The sequence below is a fragment of the Diadema antillarum genome, unplaced genomic scaffold (genome assembly GCF_040938485.1).
Source record: "Diadema antillarum isolate AM-2024a unplaced genomic scaffold, OU_Dant_1.0 scf00000055, whole genome shotgun sequence".
Classification (NCBI taxonomy): domain Eukaryota; kingdom Metazoa; phylum Echinodermata; class Echinoidea; order Diadematoida; family Diadematidae; genus Diadema; species Diadema antillarum.
Genome location: NW_027270944.1, coordinates 901136 through 923222, shown reverse-complemented (window position 1 = coordinate 923222; position 22087 = coordinate 901136). Strand labels below are relative to the sequence as shown.

General features: G+C 39.2%; 1 protein-coding gene across 1 annotated transcript in view; it reads right to left on the bottom strand.

Moving 5' to 3' along the window:
• Window positions 1–10338: 10338 nt before the first annotated feature.
• The window catches only part of LOC139715772 (lysosomal alpha-mannosidase-like), a 29128-nt gene continuing 17379 nt past the window's right edge, over window positions 10339–22087 (bottom strand). Inside the window, exons 12-24 of the mRNA XM_071627312.1 lie at window positions 21529–21654; window positions 21074–21190; window positions 19536–19665; window positions 18850–18938; window positions 18246–18467; window positions 17421–17539; window positions 16410–16511; window positions 15853–15940; window positions 14735–14815; window positions 13927–14139; window positions 12853–13002; window positions 12207–12330; window positions 10339–10807 (exon numbers count right to left, since the gene is read on the bottom strand). Coding sequence (XP_071483413.1) covers window positions 10713–10807; window positions 12207–12330; window positions 12853–13002; window positions 13927–14139; window positions 14735–14815; window positions 15853–15940; window positions 16410–16511; window positions 17421–17539; window positions 18246–18467; window positions 18850–18938; window positions 19536–19665; window positions 21074–21190; window positions 21529–21654 — 1656 coding nt within the window. The 3' untranslated portion in view covers window positions 10339–10712. The remainder of the gene's footprint in view (window positions 10808–12206; window positions 12331–12852; window positions 13003–13926; window positions 14140–14734; window positions 14816–15852; window positions 15941–16409; window positions 16512–17420; window positions 17540–18245; window positions 18468–18849; window positions 18939–19535; window positions 19666–21073; window positions 21191–21528; window positions 21655–22087) is intronic.

Sequence of the window (22087 nt, the reverse complement as noted above, 5' to 3'; positions counted from 1 at the left end):
TTTGTGTGTTGCGTGAAGACAGCAAAGGTGAAGAAAAGTATTGTAGTTAAGACACACAGAGTGCCCCCATGGAACTTGATGGGCGTGAATCGTGATTCCCGATAATGCACTGCTCTCTAGCAAACGGTATGGAATGAATGTGCACATTCCAAAGCCCTAAACAGCGTCGCACATTTGTTGCTGTTTTGTTGTTGTTGGCGTGTTTGCTTGCAAATTGCCTCATGCTGCACCCTCGTTCACAGATACAGACGGGGAAGTGTATATTGTAGTTTATAGCAACGATTAGCTTCTGTTCAAACAATATCTAAAGTCTTTTGAATAAACGCTGAGGACATACATTATTATAACCTGTGACAAAATGATGACATCCCCCAGTGTATCAATATCAACGTTGAGACGACTCCCAAACTACTCATGTCTCCCTACGCGTCTATGGACCTATGGACAGGCATAGCTATTTCAGACAAGGCAGACATGTCTAGCACAAGGTGAAAAAATGCATGACAAAGGATTGTTTTGCTTCAGTGGAAGAAGCGTTTGTTGCGTCACTACCTTTCGCATCGGGTGGCTGCTTTGAACAAAAGCCTTCAAAAGTATAGGCAGAGTCAATATCGTAATATGCATTACCGAAGCTAGCAATTTGTGGACATGTATCGGAATTCAAACAAAACCCTTCAACCAGCAAATGTAGATTTTGCTGTACTTGAAGCAGCTTTACTAGTAGGCGTACACAATTGCTGACATTTCTTTCACGAGAAAACCCATCACTACAGCACCATGACCCCACAGTTTTGACATAGATTTTATACATTTCTTTTTTTCTTTATCATCAGGTACAAAAATGTCTTACCTCATACCCCATCACTTAATCTATTCTGTTTGATATCTGTTCTAATCGATCTATTTGTTTTGGCGTGTCTTCCTATGTGTCTGTCCATAAATCAATCAATCAAGCTATAATCTATCTAAAGAGCTAGCTGGCTAACCATGCACCGATCTATTAAAAAAAAAAAGATGACTTATCATTCCGTTAAATGCCCAATGCACAATTATATTGATCAACTGTATTCGCATTCTCTCTTTGCTATAGGCAAAGAGCATGCAACCACCAACGTTTTCGTAAGCGGGATATGATCCCATTAAGCGAGTAGTGATAAAGAGGAACATTGAATTAAGTGGCCAAAGGTATCTCTTGTATGGCTACAATTTGTACGACACACGATTTCCATTCTCCTAATCTATCGGGCTTGACAGACCCACTTCCGGTCTTACGTCGGCTCCTCCCCCCCCCCCCCCCCCCCCCCCCCCCCGCGATCTCAACTTACCAGTTACCAAATCACGGTCGGGTGTTAGTAGTGTTGTTGTGCTTTTGCAACTCCAATACAAGGGCAAAGAAAGTTGAAACACTGCCTCCGGAGATCACTACAATGAAGAGAATACTCAATGTCTTACTGTTCATCCTCGTATTAGCCGTTTTGGTTAATGGAGCTCAGCAGAGGCCTGCGAAAGGTATGGAACAGAAATTTGCAATCATTTCGACTATTAATGCAACCTACTCACACAGTTTATTCTATTATGTTAGTTACTGCCGTATTAGTTCATGACATTTATCATAACTAGGAGTGAGCACTCTTACCTTTCGGGGAATATACTGTAGGAATAAATGTTCTCATAAAACTTTAGAAGTTTTATCTGAATGGATATCTAAGCGCGTTATTCTTATACATGAAACATTTTGTTCTCACACATATCAAATACATTTATGTTAATGTCGTAGTTTTTGCGTGGCTGATAGATATCGTTTGAGCTTACAAACAGTAAGAGGAGGATTCTTGTGAAGTGCAGCAAATATATCATGTACTTTACGTATAGGTCCCTTTTTCAATCCTACATCCATCAATATCTTTCCTCTGCTTATGTCTCTATCTACAACCTCTCCCTTTCTTCAATGTTAGATATGATATATGTATATGAATATACACACCAAAACACCTATATATAATACATATTATATCATAATAATTTACTGGAAAGACATAATGATATATTATATTTCACATTCCTTCTTCTATCTTCTTCACTATCTTTGTCATGTTTGTTATTGAACTTACTTATTTTACTATCATAACTCCAGTGTTCCTCATGGTTAAATCATGAAGTTTCTATAGTATTATGCCTAGTCCTGTATGCTTCTTGAAAGTGAATCCAACCGATCGTTAAAGGATGTCACCATCCACTTTATCTTTAATCTCTGCAACTCGTGCAGTCAAACGTAAACATAGATAACCAACAACCAAAACGGATGGGCAAAATTATTATGTAACATCAGAGTGGTTTGTTCGATGGAAAAAGGAGATATCCATTATAGCTGTAATTATCAATTGCTTGTATACGCAATGATATCAAACATGTATGCGTCTATGATATGCTTTCAAAGAGTTTCTATTAGGGTTTTTGTACTTTTTTAACAATTCCGTCTGCCTATCCCCCCCCCCCTCTCTCTCTCTCTCTTTCTCTCTCATCCTATATTGAATAGAATTATAACATTGCCAATAATACTATCTGCATGCGTTTGCTGTTGCATTTCTTTCCCATGTTTTTTTTTCCCATTTGTCTATTTTCTTCGTATATTAGACCGTCTAGTACGTAAGACACGCCCACTGCAACAATGCCCGAGCAGTAACGATCTCGAGTTCAACCAATGCCTATCGGCATGCCAGTCAATCACCTGCGCAGATGTGCGTAAAGAATCTCGATCCGGCATGCGCCCATGTGTGCGCATGTGCGTCAGCGGGTGGGCGTGTCCTCGCGGGCGTTACATCCTGGATGGCTACGCGGATGTGTGTGTGCAGAAGAGGGTCTGTCGAAGGAAACGTCAGGTCACCGAGTGTAGTTACGACGACGAAGTTTTTCCAGTAAGCTTTCGTTTCTCATCTCTCTATTTCTTTACAATGAAGTCTCTGTCTTCATGGTCTTTTCTGCTTGCATTATTTTTCTTCTTGTACTCCGTCTTTGTCTATTCATATCTTAAATATCAAGAGTTACTCCTATTTTTTTAATAGTTTTATTAAACGTTACCTGGTAAATGAAGTATAACGGCTCAAAATCTTGAAAAGGAACGAAATCGTAAGCAAATGGCAAACAACGAACATCTTTTTTTCTTCAAGTGTAGTACTGGTACATAATAAAGAGGACTTCATTGACTTCAGGCAATAAAGCCCCCCACAATACCATGGATAGACCTTCCCTCGCTCAGCTGGAAAGATAATAGGGGAGTACTTTCCCTAATTTTTTTCTCTCGTCAAATAATTTGGTACACTATAGCAGACAGCAAATGTCGAATATGAACACTTCTGCTTTGCAATTGGCAAATCTACACATTTAAGTTGCGCACTATTATTCACAATGAAATCAATGCACTGTTGTTACTGTTCAATCTCATTGTTGGAATATTTGTTTCGTTTGTCTTCTTCTAACAGGTGAATGTGAACTTCTTGAAGGGAGATCTCGTGTGTCGATGTTTCGCTGATGGACGAGTGCGATGCCGAAATCCATTCCCAGAATCTTAATCTCATATCTCTGATAGTAAAAACTATTGTAAATACACCAAAACTCTTTTTTTCTTCTTTATTTATTTTTGAGGAACAAAAGCTTTGTCATATCCGTAGTCTATGCAAAAATATATAGGGTATTGGGCCCTGTTTGATTTCCGATGATAGAGTTCTATTTTGTACACCACTTGCAATGATTACTATAAATGACAACACAAAAAGTCGTATCTGATAAAAGGTGACTACATCTGAAAACATGACACCTTTAACAATTTGCTGGACATATCATGAACATGAAGTATTGACTCTCATTGTAATACATACCAAGATTTTTTCCCCAACTGTGTCTAGAACTACGACTGCAGCAAACTGCTTGACTTACGGGTTAAACTACATGTGATAAATGTGGTGTACATGTTGTATTATGATAAGACATTTTTTTTAATTGTTTGTGGTGTCACATAACATAGGCTCATAATTGTACAACTCAAATTGCTTTACAACTATATTGCAGCAACTTAAAAGAAGTAAAGAGCAATCCATTGTGCATTGTATCAATACTACATGTACTTCGGCAGATACGATACGTGAACATTTTATATGTAAACATTTTATTAAAACATGTACATGTATAATGAATCTATGTTCCCGTATGATACACAGTGCGTGGAGAAACCGTATATTAAACTGATTTAGACACACACGACACGTGTATGGGCTGGTTTATTCAGAATATTACATCATTTACATGCACTCATCACCCCCCCCCCCCCCCCCCGCCCCTTCCCTAATTTGACATAGGAGTGATCTTCTCATTAGATTTGTTTGCTAAATGTTTTAAATCTCATGCATACCCTGTAGGCTCTTCCTAATTCCTAGTTAGTTTGCTAAAGGCTTGCCTGATGTAGCAACAACTAAAATATGTTAACTGGATTCCAAGTTTATACGAAATTAGCCAAGCGTGCACAGGTCAATGGAATAGAATGTTAGGAGCACCTGAGGGAAATGGTTTCATAAATTTGAGTACATTTGTAAACATTCCTACTCAGATGCTTCTACCGAGTACTATCAAATGCTCGGATTACCAGGTACAGTTTGCATGCATTAGTTTGTTGTTGTTGTTGTTGTTGTTGTTGTTGTTGTTGTTGTTGTTGTTGTTGATGTTGTTGATGTTGTTGATGTTGATGTTGTTGCTGTTGTTGTTGCTGTTGTTGTTGTTTTGCAATGATAGGCGAGCTGTGTTGCAGTTATCGGGAAAGGAAAAATTGTACAAACTACACACAATTTGAATGATTATGTTATTGAAGTGGTAATTACACATACAGTACACTGTATTTGATGAGGCTCATGGACATTTTACCCGAGGACAGAAAAACAAGCTATCCAAATCATCAGTCGGTATGATTTCTGAAAGGTCCCATTACACACCAATATCGTAATGAGTATCATGGTATCATGTTTTTGCAATAAAACTTTACGAAGCTAAGAAAGGGTGGCAACTGGCTCCATGATTAGGATGAATCTACTGACACTATTAAGCCGTTGAGGACGGTTTCATTTTGCTACAACACGCATTTCCCATAGACACCTGCCCGAGTATACTCGGGACTCGTCCCCAACGGGTTAAGCGCTTATCATATCTAGAACAAACAAAACTGCGATAGGATTCTCATCCAAAGAGAATGTACATGTTTGTGAGTGAAACTCAAAATGACATACACTGTACACACATCACACTAACAGTTCTTGTATTTCTTGCTCACATACAATTCATTTATTGTCCATCGGATATCAACAGTGAAACAGATTAAATTATATCACTCTTGGTCATTGTGAACAAAATTATTACACAAGACAGTATAATATCAGTAGATAGATGTAATTGAAAGATGACACTGCTTAAAGGGATCGTATAGTTTTGGTTGAGACCTAATTTCAGGTTTCTAACATTTTTAGTGAGATGATGAGAAACCTCTTATGAAATTTGAAAGAGCATGTAATTCTTTGAGGAATTCAACGTTTATTTGATGAAAATTGGTTTTGAAATGGCTGAGATATCCAAAAAAGAGCGATTCTAATAAAGTGTGGGACCCACACTTTATTACGATCGCTTTGTTTTACTTTGTTTTTGGATGTTTCAGTCAGTCCAAACCCGATTTTCATCAAATAAACTTTGAATTCCTCTTAAAATGGTATCCTCTGTACTATGTCATAAGTGTTTTCTTGGTATCTCGCAAAAAGTTAAAAGCCCAATTCTCATCTCCACCAATACTGTACTATCCCTTTAAAAACATTACAGAGGGAAAGTAGGGAAAAGAGAAAAAAATCATGAAATGTGCATGCTAACCATAAAACAATGTGATGGCAGGCCATTTCATAAAGTGAGACACGCAGTAGGTACCAAATGATACATTTACAAAATATCGCACAGTAGTAAACATATTTATGTTCACTTTAATAACATAAACAATAACAATGACATCATATCAGTTACTCTATTGTTAATAGAGCTGCTATGATTGTACATTCAACGACCCCGTAAGAATACATACCACGACGGTGTTTATGGACCACCTAGTACCTTGACCTTGATGATATAATCCCTGAAGGTGCTGTTTACAAGCTAAATTGGAGGCGAGACCAGAAGTATTCACATGTGTTTAGGCTTTCAACTATGGTACAGAGGATTCCTTCATAAAATACACTTACATAACGGCAACATCTAGTAAAGCTGCTAGGACAAACAATAGGCCTAACACAGGTGGAGTGAAGTGATATTTATGTCAAAGACATGGAAAAACATTGATTTGGGGCATGATCAACTGAACATTGACTTACCTTCGTAACTGACATACAATGTCACATGAATTGCTTTAAGGTTGACTGTATTACATAGTGCAGGCTAATTATACAAGAAGACTTTTAACTTCAAATTTTATATTCAAACAATTTTTTAATACACATGCTTTTCACATAGTTAGGTGTCTTGTTTGCGAGATCAAAGCTCTATAATACAAAAGTACTAATAATGGAAAGAAAGTCAAATTTCTCAATACTGAACATACACTGTAGAAAAATACACCTATTTACTGCATGTCATTTGATAACAAGAACAGCCACAATTTAGTGTGACTTTGTAGTCACTCTAAACTTCATTCTCCATTAAAAACAAGAGACCCGCGGGTCTAGCGCTCACCTGAGTATCGCAAGTTCACCTTTCACGCAGTCACTAATCTAAATTATTCACAGCTCTACCAAAATTTGACCAGGCATTCTGAAGTAGAAGATGAAAATGTACAATAAGGGCCCAAATTTTTAAAGATTCCTTAATTTGGGGAATTGGGGGCCCCCTGGGGCCCTCTGGGTGGGGCATGGTGCCCATTTTGATAAATTGAGATCCTGACCCCCTAAGGATGCTACCTGCCAAGTTTGACGAAAATCTATCATGAGGTTTTCAGGAAGAAGATGACAATGTACGATTCAGGCCCCCATTTGGACCTTCCTAACCACCCCCCCCCCCCCCCACCCCTGCCCCCAAGAGGGGCACCCCTGGATCTCCTATGAACAAACTCGAAACTACAGTCATTAATGTACTCACTCATAGTATTATCTTAGCTGTATAACTTCTGATTCTAGAGAAAATTTTTAACGATTCCTTCATTTGGGGGGTTTGGGCCCCCCCTGGGGGCCCCCTGGGTGGGACATGGTGCCCATTTTAACAAATTGAGATCCTAACCCCTTAGGGATGCTACCTGCCAAGTTTGGTGAAAATGGGTCATGGGGTTCTAAAAAAGAAGATAAAAATGTACAATTTAGGCCCCATTAGGACCCCTCCTCACCTCCCTCCCCTGGGTCCCAAGGGGGGCACCCCTGATTCTGCCATGAACAAACTTGAAACTGCAGTCATCAATGTACTAACTCATAGTATCAACTTAGCTCCATCACTTCTGGTTCTAGAGAAGAAGATTTTTAAAGATTCCTTAATTTTGGGGGATTTGGGCCCCCTGGGGGTCCCCTGGGGGCCCCCTGGGTGGGGCATGGTGCCCATTTTAACAAATTGAGTTCCTAACCCCCTAGGGATGCTACCTGCCAAGTTTGGTGAAAATGGGTCATGGGGTTCTCAAGAAGAAGATGAAAATGTACAATTTAGGCCCCATTAGAACCCCTCCCCACCCCCCTCCCCTGGGTCCCAAGGGGGGCATCCCTGATTCTGCCATGAACAAACTTGAAACTACAGTCATCAATGAACTAACTCATAGTATTAACTTAGCTCTATCACTTCTGGTTCTAGAGAAGAAGATTTTTAAAGATTCCTTAATTTTGGGGGGTTTGGGCCCCCCTGGGGGCCCCCTGGTGGGACATGGTGCCCATTTTAACAAATTGAGTTCCTAACCCCCTAGGGATGCTACCTGCCAAGTTTGATGAAAATGGGTCATGGGGTTCTAAAAAAGAAGATAAAAATGTACAATTTAGGCCCCATTAGGACCCCTCCTCACCTCCCTCCCCTGGGTCCCAAGGGGGGCACCCCTGATTCTGCCATGAACAAACTTGAAACTGCAGTCATCAATGTACTAACTCATAGTATCAACTTAGCTCCATCACTTCTGGTTCTAGAGAAGAAGATTTTTAAAGATTCCTTAATTTGGGGGGATTTGGGCCCCCTGGGGGTCCCCTGGGGGCCCCCTGGGTGGGGCATGGTACCCATTTTAACAAATTGAGTTCCTAACCCCCTAGGGATGCTACCTGCCAAGTTTGGTGAAAATGGGTCATGGGGTTCTCAAGAAGAAGATGAAAATGTACAATTTAGGCCCCATTAGAACCCCTCCCCACCCCCCTCCCCTGGGTCCCAAGGGGGGCATCCCTGATTCTGCCATGAACAAACTTGAAACTACAGTCATCAATGAACTAACTCATAGTATTAACTTAGCTCTATCACTTCTGGTTCTAGAGAAGAAGATTTTTAAAGATTCCTTAATTTTGGGGGGTTTGGGCCCCCCTGGGGGCCCCCTGGGTGGGTCATGGTGCCCATTTTAACAAATTGAGTTCCTAACCCCCTAGGGATGCTACCTGCCAAGTTTGATGAAAATCGGTCTTGGGGTTTTCAAGAAGAAGATGAAAATGTAAAAAGTTTACGCACGACGCACGACGGACGACGGACGACGGACGACGGACGACGCACGACGCACGACGCACGACGCACGACGCACGACGCACGACGGACGCCGGACGAAGGGCGATCGCAATAGCTCACTTGAGCCTTTGGCTCAGGTGAGCTAAAAACCAACAACAGTCTGCTCCTTGCAACATACCACACATTCAAAATACATTAAGACATTTGGATCACAAGTTAGACAGGTGATCTAAATGTTACCGTATTGCACAGCAAAGCTTGATGAATTCATCACTCCCTTCCAAAGACTCTTCTCAACCTAAGACATTTTATATATAATAAGCATGTGTCTTGTAAACATCTTGTCATACTCGTCAGTAATGGTAATCATTGATGAAGTCACTGTATTGTCATGCCAAAAAGAAAATCCAAATGAAAAAAACTGCTTCACTTAACATCACAAACATTGACAACACCACAGTATCAAAGCATCTTGTTAATTTTGCTCTATTCTGTCATGCTGACCTATACTCCTAATAGTATGGAATGGTAAATACATGTACAGTGCACTCCCGTTACAACGAACACGGTTATAACGAAATTTCGTTATAACGAAGTAAAACTTCTGGTCCCAAAATTATCGCCATTAATGTCTATGGTACAAAATTCGCTTATAACGAACACGGTTATAGCGAAATTTCCATTATAACGAAGTCTTTTCCGAGCCCCACGGACAAAGAAAAACAAAAGAAATATGCTCCGTTTTAACGAAATGCGGATCGCTTTTGAAAATATTTAGCGGAACAAGCATGGGCGAACGCTTCACATCACGGTGTGTTCCCTCCGTGTGTCACGCACAGTTTCCGTACATTTTATGCTCTCTTCAATGTAATATCAAAACGAAATTTAAAAGGTACAGTGTGCCATCCCATTTCACATAGCTGCACAGTGTAAGATGAGTATTCAACAAACAGAATATGATATATGCGTGGTTTCCTTGTTTTTGTTAGATATTGTATTTGTTCGGTTATAACGAAATTTCATTATAACGAAAGAAAACTGCCGGTCCCGAGCATTTCGTTATAACAGGAGTGCACTGTACTTCTTTGCCTGTGCGTTGAATATCATGTGCATAACTTCATCAGACCGTTCAATTGTACTGCTCTTTTCAATGATACTATTCAAGAATGCTTGCCAATGCCCATAAAAGTAAAATTAACAAGCACAACACACATCCAACAAAAAAGATCAATTTCTTGGGTATACCAACACCCAAATGCAACTCATGTTTCCATTTTTTCCAACCTTTGCAAAAAAATGTACACAACCATGCACCGTATACAGGGACATGAACACCTTGGTCACATGGACATAAACGATGTAAGAGGGTAGGTAAATTGCATCACTGTGTTTTCATATTTCAGAATGAATAAGACTTTTTTTTTAAAAAAAAGAGAAAAGAAAAGTTCCTCATTGTGTAAATATGAGGGGATTGCTAATACCTGACTATGAAACACATTTCAGTCTAAGTTTAATGTTTCCTTTGTTTACTGAAGTATACCCTTTCCAGATATACTCGGGCTCTTTTAACCCCTTGAGGACGGTTTGATTTTGCTACAACATGCATTTCCCATAGACACCTGCCTGAGTATACTCGGGACTCGTCCTCAAAGGTTAATACCACATTGAGCCTTTAACATGCTAAAAGTGATTTACGATATTGTCAAATTACTGCTTTTATAGTGTCTTATCAGACTGATTGTGCATGAGGTCACACTTCTAACATTTTAATATTATCATTGAAACTATCAGCTTCATCACTCCAGTTCTTTCACAAATTATCTGTGTAATTTCTCACCAATCTGTGTGTTAATACATAATAATATACAATACATTCATTTCTGCAATTTGGTGTCTTGGAAGACAAAAATCATGATAGTAAGCATTGGTAACCACGGAATAATGGTACATATCAGCATCTTGTCCATCATGTACACACATCAGTACGTCAATACTTGCTCACTCCATGGAAACGGGGGCGGGGCTTGTGTTCAGTGTCTCTGGATGGTCACATTGAATGTGCGGATGTCCATCGGGTTCAGCGTCACGTTGTAGTCTGGGGCAGTGACTGGGATGGGCTTGAAGGCTGCAAAAGTCCAAAAATATATTAAAAACACTCTATGCCAGCATGCTTCAAAATATCAGCTTGACTTTTCACTCAAGTAGACAAAATGCCATTTGACTTTAAAGCATGGTTAGGTCATAAAATGTGACTGGTGACATATTGAATCACCGTCTCAGATTCATTCAAAACAATGTCATTCTTTTTTGGGGGGAGGGAGAGCCAACTTACCTTTCAAGCTGAATCTAATTGGAATAGATCATCCACGATGATATTATGTTCTAATATCTCAATTCATTTAATGTCTTAATATGTGACCCGCTACAACAAAATGATCCTAAAGTCGGGCGCGGTCGATTATTTGAAAATTGCATGACATAATTCCCTAATCTTTCTGCTTTAAATTGATATATAACACAACTTATAAAAATAATCGGCTGCGGAGATATCGATGTTTAAAAGAGAGCATGTCGAGACGTCTGGGAAATCACTGTTTCGAAAAAAGCGCCCTAAACGTTTTCCTTTCAACGCAATCGCGATCAAGGGACACGGAAGTCAGTTTTCAGCTCCGGACAATAGAAGGTAAGCACTAGCAACCCCCGAAAAGTTCATTCAAGCACAGCGTCGGCGGTCTCCTCACCGACCAATCAGTGACCAGGATGTGAGAAACGGCTGAGCATAGAGCACCCTGCCTGCACGCACCAGTCGACTGGGCAGTGTGCTTCACGCTTCGGTTAGCAGCAAGCAGCAAACTGACAAATGAGATCACTCTGGTCTTTGTTAGGGGCAGAGCCTATCTGTTGGCGCTCAATCCAAATTTTCAAACCTGTTTCTGCTTCGTTGAAACGCCAAAAAATATGGCTCAGAAAAACGCTATTTTTTGGTCTTTCCTTTCATCATTTTGCTTCAAAATTTCGACAGATGATAGAAGACATGTCAGACTCCAATAATATGTCAAAATCAGAAAATCGTAAGTTTTGACCAATTTTAATGCTCTGACTTCAAACTCGATTTTCACGGCATCGACCGTGCGCGACTTTAGGACCTTTTTGTTGTAGCAGGTCACATATTATCATAATAGTAGTATCATTGCTGACTTCCATCCCACCACATTCTACATTGTTCATCTCTAAAAATGAATATGGATCCCCCCCCCCACACACACACACAATTTTTCTTCTTAATGGACTCTGATATCTCGGAATCACCTGTGGAATCTCATAATCCATTGGTTAACGTTCATCTAAGAAAGCAGACGCATCATGAATCAGATTATTCCAAAAATAAGAAAATTTTGAATAAAAATGGAGGCATAAACACTTGAAGAATGTTCAAGCATGTCTAAAACAGAGCATTCTTTGACAAGACTTCCTATACACTGAGTACATGATGCCAGATGGATAGAATAAAAAGGCGATGTTACCTTGCGGGGTGGTTGTTGTGCTGCCCTCTATTGTCCACTGGAGACGATCGACACTCTTCAGGAGCTGGTTAGCGGCCAGAGAGAGTTCCTGGATGTCTGCGATGGCGAATGGAGTGAACATATCCTGCATGGACAGAACAGAAGGAAACAAAATGACTTCAAACATGCCATGAAATGATGTACATAGCACCCAGCTTTGACACCAACATCCAGGTGTGTATAGAATTCTTGCTGAAAGATCTCAAAACACATTTACAACACTTGTGACATCTTCACCAAAAATGCAAACTATGTTTAGCACAAGTAAACATATGGCCTCTGTCTGCCCTGGCACAGAAGGGACAGAAATTTGATGCGAGTAGGCTTACATACTGTATCTCATCAAACACGGGAGCATGGGACCAAATCAATCCCTAGTATGATACACTCATAACTCGATGCTACCACTAAACCTGCAGTATTGCGAGTGACCACTGACGTCTACAGGAATTATCTGGATATCTCATTGGCCGATAACTTTGAAGCCACCATGTTGCAATCTTACTACATGCATTGCCCATACATTTGTGTATGGAGCTCACAACAATACATGATCAGCGAACAAAGCAGAGTAAGGCCCAAGTAAGGGAAGGCCTGTGTGACTAACCTTGAGAGAGACAGTAACAGATTTCGAGAAGACTGTGTCCTCTCCTTTCTCAAACTGGTGCTCCAGACGAAGGAGGATGACGTTGGGAGTCAGCTGCTCAAGGGTCAAGAGGTGGACATTGTCAGGTAGGGTCGTGGTCACGTATGATGCCTGAGAGAGAGAAAAAGAGACACAAGAAAATTATTATGAAACTACATCAATGAGCAAGCATGCTCATTACTTCCCCTTTCTTAAAAATTGTATGCAGAAAATTTGTTCTCTGTTCTCAATGCTATAATTAAAGACATAAAAATTATTAAAATGGTAGTCTGTTGTTTGTAATTTCTCTATGCCTACCACAGAGGCATGGTATCTCATTGCAAATGGAATATCTCATTGTAGACATTTCCATCATGGCAATCATCTAAAGTGCCCACTGAAGTTTTTCAGGAAGTGCTTAGATGCTGCTTGCTAAGCGCCAGACTTAATTAGAAGCTTATGATGAATGACAATCGCTGACTTCAGCAAAGGATGTATTATTGGGGGTAACAAATAAAACACAAATGTTACTTAATCACCTAAACTAGGAAATAAATGATACACTAACGTACATGTAATTTGATCTGGAGAAATCGAGAGGCATTAGCAATGTCTCTTTACTGACTGCAAGAAATCAAGTGTGATTTTGTATCCATCTTCAAGTCAACTCAATCATGACAGCATGAATAATGCAAATTGTAGATTTGGATGTCATTTGCTCTTGGCATGGCTAGAAAAATGTAATCACTGCCTTATATTTTCAGTAGAGAGAGCACACCAAACACATATTTAGAGGTTCCGTTTTGGATTAATCTGCAAATCAACTCAAGCCTATACTACATTTCTCTGGTTTGCAGAAATTTCATATACTGTATCATTAAGTTGAGGGCTTGTGATTGCCCTGGCTGATGAATTGACACATAATACTGCAACCTAACAGTGGAATCATAACTTTTTCAATGGTGATGGGTATTCTGTTTTTTCACACTTACATCTGTTTGAATAAAACCCAAGTTGTTGATAAAGCTAAGCAAATACCATTGGACTCACATTAGCACTGACATTGGTCTCGTTTGCTGAGGTGACGTAAAAGTAAGGTCTCATATATATTTCCTCTCCAAGAGTACGCTGAAGGAAGGTAGCCTTCTTCGGGGTGGACAGGACCACGTAATGACTTCCACGGACCATGAGACCATCCCCAAACTGCCCAGTCTCATTCAGAGGCTCGCCCACGCCTCGGTTGTCATCTTTGAGAACCCTGCGATGGATCTGTCAGTGCAAAAGAGACACGCATACCAGGACTTTGGAAAGCGAGGAAATAGCAAAATGTATCCCAATGTATCACAAAACAAAGTGCAAGAGAACAAATTTACTTCGTTTCTTGATATAGTGCACTTCCGTCACAATGAACACGGTTAGAACAAAATTCCGATTACAACGAAATAAAAATTTAGGCTGCAAAATTACCCACACTATGTATTTTTTATAGTTTATTTGCTTGGTTATAATGAAATTTCGATATAATAAAAGAAACTGCCAGTTCCGAGGACTTCATTACAACGGGAGTCCACTGTATATCACCACTAGCATTCCTTTCACTATCCCTACGTGGCCTTCCTACTCCATTCCAGGAACTCCTCATTCTAGGGACCTTTTTTCTCCAAACAACAGTCCTTCCAAGGAGGACCCGTCTCTTCCTCATTTCCATCACCGTACAAACTTTAAAACAACACTTGCTGGCATTCAAACAATCCAACATTTCTTGTTCATTGCATGACTGAGCCAAAATAACCACTTTGAATCATAATTAGTGTCTGTTCCCTCCCATGCCAGCTATCATTACAGATGAGAAACAGGATCTTACCATGACCTCAACAGATCCAGACCTGAGACTGCTTCCTCCTTGAGACCTGTCAGTCAAAACTGTGAACTGAGATGAGTTGTCCTGCAGCCATATTTGTGATAAAAGAAACAAAAAATGAATAACATCATACATTTGTGGAAGAAACAGAGCGAATACAAATTTTAGAACAGAGAACCAAAAACTGGTCTACACACCATTTCTTTTTTTTAATAAGCTTCTTTTAAAGGGGCTGTACAGAACTGGTTGAGGTATGGATTCATGGTTTTTACATTCCTTAGTGAGATAATGAGAAACATCTTATGAAATATGAAAGAGAATGTAATCTTAAGAAGGATTCAATGCTTATTTGATGAAAATTGGTTTTCAAATGGCTGAGATATCCAAAAAAGTGATAATAATAAAAGACTACATGCCCCAACTTTATTAGGATCTCTTTGTTTCACCTTGTTTTTGGATATCTCGGCCACTTGAAAACCGATTTTCATCAAATAAACTTTTGATACCCCTTAGAATTGCATGCTCTTTGATGTCTCATAGAGTGGTTTCTGAATATCTCGCAAAATGTTAAAAGCTAAATCCTCACCTCAACCAGAACTGTACGCACCCTTTAACCACTTCAAAAATTTTCTTACTAGTAAACCTACTATGATGGAGGTACAGTATCTTTGAGTTTGTTCATGAAATATTTTGAAAGCTCATGAAATTATCCTAAGTCATTGCATACAGCCCATATTTACAATTTACCCAAATATGATGAGGTGTCTTTAAAGCATGTGTATGTGGCTAAGACCCAATAAGGCAACAACAGCTTGATACATGAATGATGAGGACTAATTCACCTGTTGAATTCATCTAGACATCTTTTAAGACATCAAGTCTGTGGTAGATGTCTGAATAGAATGAATAAAAGTAAATTATGGACTATAGGCATAACAATCACACATTAATGAGCACTGACTTGGCCTGTGCAAGAATATTTCCAAGGCACAATTCCTATACTCTATTGTTGGGTAAATAGGCAAAAGGGGCTTGAGTGGCCTTGAGTGGCTTTGAGTGGACAAAATATGCCACAAATCAGTAATTTCTGTGAGGGAAGAAAGATATTGATATCAACACACCTTGATGAAGATCCTGCTGTTGATGGGGTAGTAGTTGCCTGCCACTGGCTCACTGTTGTTGTACTCATAATCCTCTCGCTGATCCAAGCTGTTCAGAAAAAAGAAAGATACGAAACCTTTTGAACATTTGCTTGTCTTTCAGAGTAGACAGCCAGCATACAGCACCAACTCTTTCCACTGAATTATATGAAGTGTCATTAACTTGCATTTCACTAAAAAGGGTTTTCTTTTTCTGAGAAAATTGTTCTGTCTACACAAATCTTTGGACCACGTAAGGCTGAAATATCTCAAAACCTTCTGACATCTGCAATTACTGCCAAAATAAGAATTTGGAATGAATAGACAGTTAAAAAAATCTAAGAAAAACATGAACCACCACTTCGTCAATGCCTCCACAAAAGAGATAGAAAAAAAAAATGTCATGGCAGCATTCATATTCTAGATCTTAATCCTGAATGCTGAGGGTAAGCTTTACAGTGAATATTCTCACTGTGTAGAAACATTAGTACACACTGAATGCGCGTGAATAATTTTCATTGCACATAACTATGTCTTACATCCTTTCAAGAATCTGCCTGCCATTTGAGTCGGTGAAGAAAGTCTTTCCTGACTGGATGTTGGTGTCAAACCGGGTGATAATTTCCTTCCCAAGTCCATCACTGCAGCAGGGAGGGGAAGGTTGGGGGGGGGGGGGGGGGGGGGGGGGGAGGGGGGGGGGAGGGGGGGGGGGAGGGGGGGGGGAGGGGGGGGGAGGACATGGAACATAGAAAACAATTCACACAGAAATGAAGACATGAGTTAGCATTACAATTACAATGGTGCAATTGTAAATGGCAAACTATGAGGGAAGTCTTTCACCCTTAGTTTGGCTGTGCAGTCAGCAGCTATGTGCCTGGCTATTTCACAGGCATGGGTACATTAAGAGTTCTCCCATCTCCCTCAAAAAGAAAGAAAGAAAGAAACAAACAAACAAACAAACAAATATGGGAAGAATTGGCAATAAATGCTTACTATGAGTTAAAAAGACAGCAAATCTTGGTCATTAAATTATACAGTTGCCACATAAACTGCCACTCGGGTGAAAAGATACAAAGTCCAACCAAAGAGATAACTGCGATACTGCAGGATATGGGGAAGTTACATAACCAGTTTTAACTATTAAACACTTCTTCCAGGATGTGCTTCCTACAGGGCTCAGCAAACGATGAACACTTGAGGTCATGCTGATTGGCAAAAATAGAATGTTGGTACAGTAACAGGAGTGGACTCATTCATTCAATTACACTTGTATGTGTAACTTATGTCATGAAATGTTATTATTTGCCCTTCAATCACCAGATCAAAAGAGGGATGTCAAACATAGAATTTGAGACATAAAATAAGATTATGAAAGGGGAGATTCTGAGCTAAAATTGAGCATTCCTCATACACTAAAAACTATGCCTTTATCTACCTATCTCTTGATAAGTGTTTTAATCTTGGACAACAGAAAATTTCTGGAAATAGCTACAAGTCTTTAAAGAAAAAAAAAAAAAAAACTATAAATGCCATGAGATGCCAAGGTCTACCTGATTGGAATTGGTCCCACTGTCCACTCAAACTCAGCCCTCTGCAGCCCCTTGTAGAGTCTAACCACCTGACTGAGCCAAGGTGTGAACTGCTGCTGGACCTCCTGCACCACATCGCCCTGGCAACCAGAAAGAAGCCAATCATGTGAAAGCAAACTTCCTTGCTGCTTATCATCAGATCACAAAAGGCAGTGATAGACCAACATCTTTGTTTATAAACGTGACGTAAGACAGCATCAGCAGAAAACAAATTACTTGTGCACAACAGTCTTCCCCCTAACATGAATTCCTTGTTGATCTTCCCATTACAGAGAGAGAGAAAAAAAAAATCACATCAAGGTACAAATTCACCACTACTATCATGGACACTGAATGACTGCTAAAAATTTACATGTAATGTCTTCTTCATCTGTCTGAGAATAAACCTGTGAACTTTTCCTCAACTTAGCTTCTTTTTTCCTTTCTTCCCCCATTCATTTTCAGGGATGCCAACCTTTTTAATAACTTTCCTTTATTTTCAGAATATTGTAAGCACATATTTATGATGGAAAACCATATTTTCACCTAGTCAGCAATAGACATGTGTGTAATATAATTTGGGGAAAAACAGTATTATCCATGAAACCTGCATAATTTTTGAAAAGCATAATGCAAGATACTGCAAAAAAAAAAAAAGAAACAGTCAGCATCTCTCCTTCTTTTTTTTCTTTTTGTCCTTCCCCTCCCTTCTTTGTCAGTTTTCTACAAGCTTGTTTTCCATCTGTACATACACAGACACAAACATATAAAAGCATGAAGCACATGAATGCCGGGACCAAAACTTACTGTGACCACTTTGAGTTGCACCGACTTGCCGTCAAAGAGCGGGAACGGGTCGCTCTGGTTCGGACGGAAGATGTAAGCCCCGGATGGCTGGATGGAGACACTGTTGCCCGTACTGGAGTTGTACCAGAAGAAAGATTGGTTCACCAGGATCGTGTTGCTGGACACCAGGTCTGTCATCGACTTCAGGAGGCCAGTGGTGCCATCAAAGTTGAGTTGCAAAAACTGCAAAAGAGGAGTCATTACAAATGAAATATGATAAAAATATAGAAATATTGTAATATATCATACAAGATTAAATAGCTACTAATAAAAAAAATTTAAAAATAGAACTCGCACAGTGTTCATTGCAGGACAATTTGTATCAATCTTCCAAGAGTGTCTAAGATATATAACTATATCTTGACATCATGCACCATGGGGTAAAAAGTTCAAGTACAAGCAGTTGAGTTGTGTGAAATTCATGGTATTGGAGCCTAACTCAGCAGAAATTGTGTATGTGTATGTGCCGGGGAGTGGGAGGAAAGGGTCCTAACCCAAGATGTGCAGCTCATCAAATTTTCTGTCATAAAGCTAGAGAAATGTCAGACTGATATCTAAACCTCACCTCATTACCGATGGAAGCATCCTGACCAATGGCATTTGACATCTGGACCGGCTGGCTCCTCTTTGCTGCCATCAATCGATTCAGCAAGTCTAACCACAGGACCAAGAAATTAATAAAAAATAGGAAAATTATAACATTCATGATGACAGGTAGAGCACATAGAAAACATTACAAAATGAAAATGTATATGGCTGAAGACAGAAGCTTATAACAGTAATAACACTTCATTCAATTCCTTGAGATTAACTTCAGTGCTTCAGAATTATTTCAGCACAGTAGTTGCATGACACAAATTTTTCTATAAACTTGGTATTAGCACCCTAGGTATCACAGACACACATATAACCATTGATTTACATCATAAAACATAATACATACAATTGAAGTTTTACACTGTACTGATAAGTTGTACATAAGAAAACAGTAGCAAGAAATATTATCATTAAAGTATGATTAAAATCATACAAATTAAATGGCAAACAAAGTTTTGAGTCCAATCTCAACTCCATTTAAATGAAATAAAGGTAAAAAAAAAAACCAAAAAAAAAAAACACCATATGGTCACATTAGAACTACACATGGACATTGACATTTGAGTTCCTGTATGTCTATTTCTCTGTCTCCTTCCTGCTTTTTAAGCTGACATCATATAATAATTGATTTTTCCATAACAGATATGTGCTTACTGTTGGAGGCCGCAGTGACTCGGTACATGCTATAGCCGACTGGTGGCACCGTAGCTAGGAAGACAAGCTCCTTGGTGGCATTACCCCTGTCCCTTCTGACACTCTTAGTACTGGCTGTCACATCTTGAATCTTGAGGTTGACAAAATGCACAAAACAAACAAAAATTCTTATATTCTTCATAAGATGATACACTTGCTCCAATTTGATAAAACTGTCTGCTCATGAACAAGTGTAGCACAGTCAGAGGTTAATACTGCTGATTTGCACCTTAATTTTTTATTATTTTATGATCATTAATCAAATATTTGGGCACATAAGATGAAAATGCACACAAACACAGTTTGATTTAAGTTGTGTCAATGAATGTTGCAAAGGTGTAAAGAGTGCTGTTCTTCCAATCACAATCACCGTCTAAAACATGTTTTTTTTTTCCTTTCTACATGAGAAATGATCATACCATCTATCTATATTTGGTGTAGTATGTCTAAAAATATTGATTTCAAAACAAAGGCTAACCTCCAAGATGACTTATAATGGCAAAAGCCACCCACCTTGCTATTATTCCCAAGACCTCATCTCAAAATATCATATTTGTGTGATAATATGGAATACGAGTTCTAAAGACCTGCTTTTTGGCTGTCATAACAAACGAGATTAAGGGTGCGTTTATAAGATTTTTCTTCTGGCCAGAAACAGTGATTCTAACTCGAAAAAAATTCTTATAAACGCTCGCCGTGATTTGAAACAGTGTTTTGAAACACTGATTCAAATTGCACAAAATAGTGCGTTTCAAAACAGTGTTTCTGTAGAATCAGTGTTTCAAAAATCTTATAAACGCAACCACGAACGCAAACACTGTTTATAATGACGTCACAATGCCTTGCGCGCATCCTGCTTGACCTTTTGCCGAGGAAAAACTGCGCAGAGTGAGTTGCGCAATGGCACAGTCCGAGCGAGAGCCCCAACACGCTCCGAGAAAAAATCTTATAAACGCTCTCCTGACGAAAGTGTGATTTGAAACAGTGTTTCAAAACAGTGTTTCAAAACAGTGATTTTAGGCCCACAAAATCTTATAAACACATCCTTAGACTATGAAAGCTGCTTAACAAGATAGGAGCAGCTAGGTACCTCCTTAACCCATTGAGGACGAGTCTCGAGTATACTCGGGCAGGTGTCTATGGGAAATGTGTGTTGTAGTAAAATCAGTCCATCCTCAACGGATTAACCTGTATAGCAAGAACCAGTCTCTTCATAGTGAATTACAGTCTGTACTTTTATATTCATAGATCAAATGCCAAATGTATTGCATGAAATCTATACACAACTGAATATCAGAGACAAGCAAGTGGCAAATTAATTTTTGAATGACGTATAATTACAAGGTAATATTCATGTTATACTACACTTCTATTCCTTTGAGACTATGTTTTCATGAGGATGCTTTATTGGGGTTTTTTTGTGTGTGTTTCTAAAAAAAGAAAATACGCAATAAGACCCCCAAACACTACACATAGCTGTCTGAGAAGACAAGACTAACCTGATTGGGTACAGATTTACCATCAGGCCCCACCACAGTGTATGTTGCATGGTTGACCGGAAGACGAACAGGCCAGGTCACTGACCGGGCAATAGGGTTGTACACAACCACCACAAACTGATGAAAACAAAAAACAAAAAAAGCCAGCATGTTACATCTTCCTAAAAACAATGATTTCACGAAAAAATACTCCCTGTAAAATTATTCCATTGAAATTTGCAATCCATTAGGGTTTATAGTACTGCATATTATGCTTGGTTGCCAAAACATTCAATGCATAAGATAACACTCTTGGCCAGACATTCTACAAAAAATAATTCACACAGCAAATCCACAGCAAATGAATTCCTAACAAGGAAATGAAGACAGGAGAAATGCAACAGACTTCAGAATCAATACCATATTTAAGTTTTTAGACACCGGAGCTCCATGAATCAGAAGACTACCATTGTTACCTGGCTCAGTGATTCCGAGGCAGCACAGATACTGATGTTGGCATAGTCACAATGGTCAGAAGAATCCTGGAGATGGTAGCTAAACTTTTGGCTGACATCCGCTGATATCGCCTCACTGATCAGAGTCTTGAGAAAGAAAAAGAAATGCATGTTGGCATGAAATCTTTGGTGAGTGTTTGTTTTCCCATTCATGGCCCATTGCTTTGTTACCCTTTAGAGTTAGATATGTCAAAGCCGAGAATTGCAAATTGATCTTATATATGATCAAGAAATAAAAAAGTGAATTCATTTGAAAAATCTCAAAATCTGACATCTCACCCAGTTCCTATTCAATTTTCTAAGTCTCAGAATGTTTCTAAATACAGAAGCTTTTCACATTTTTTAAATCAAACTGATGTGTTTCAATGCCCCTTCTCCAGCATATCATCATTGACTACATCCATACTTCACGGCTGATTTTCACCAAACTATTTCTAGTGGTAAGCTTTTATACCATTTTTACCACCCAGTTGTTCTAAAGAAAGTGAAGCTAATTATGTATAATTTTAAAGATAAAGTC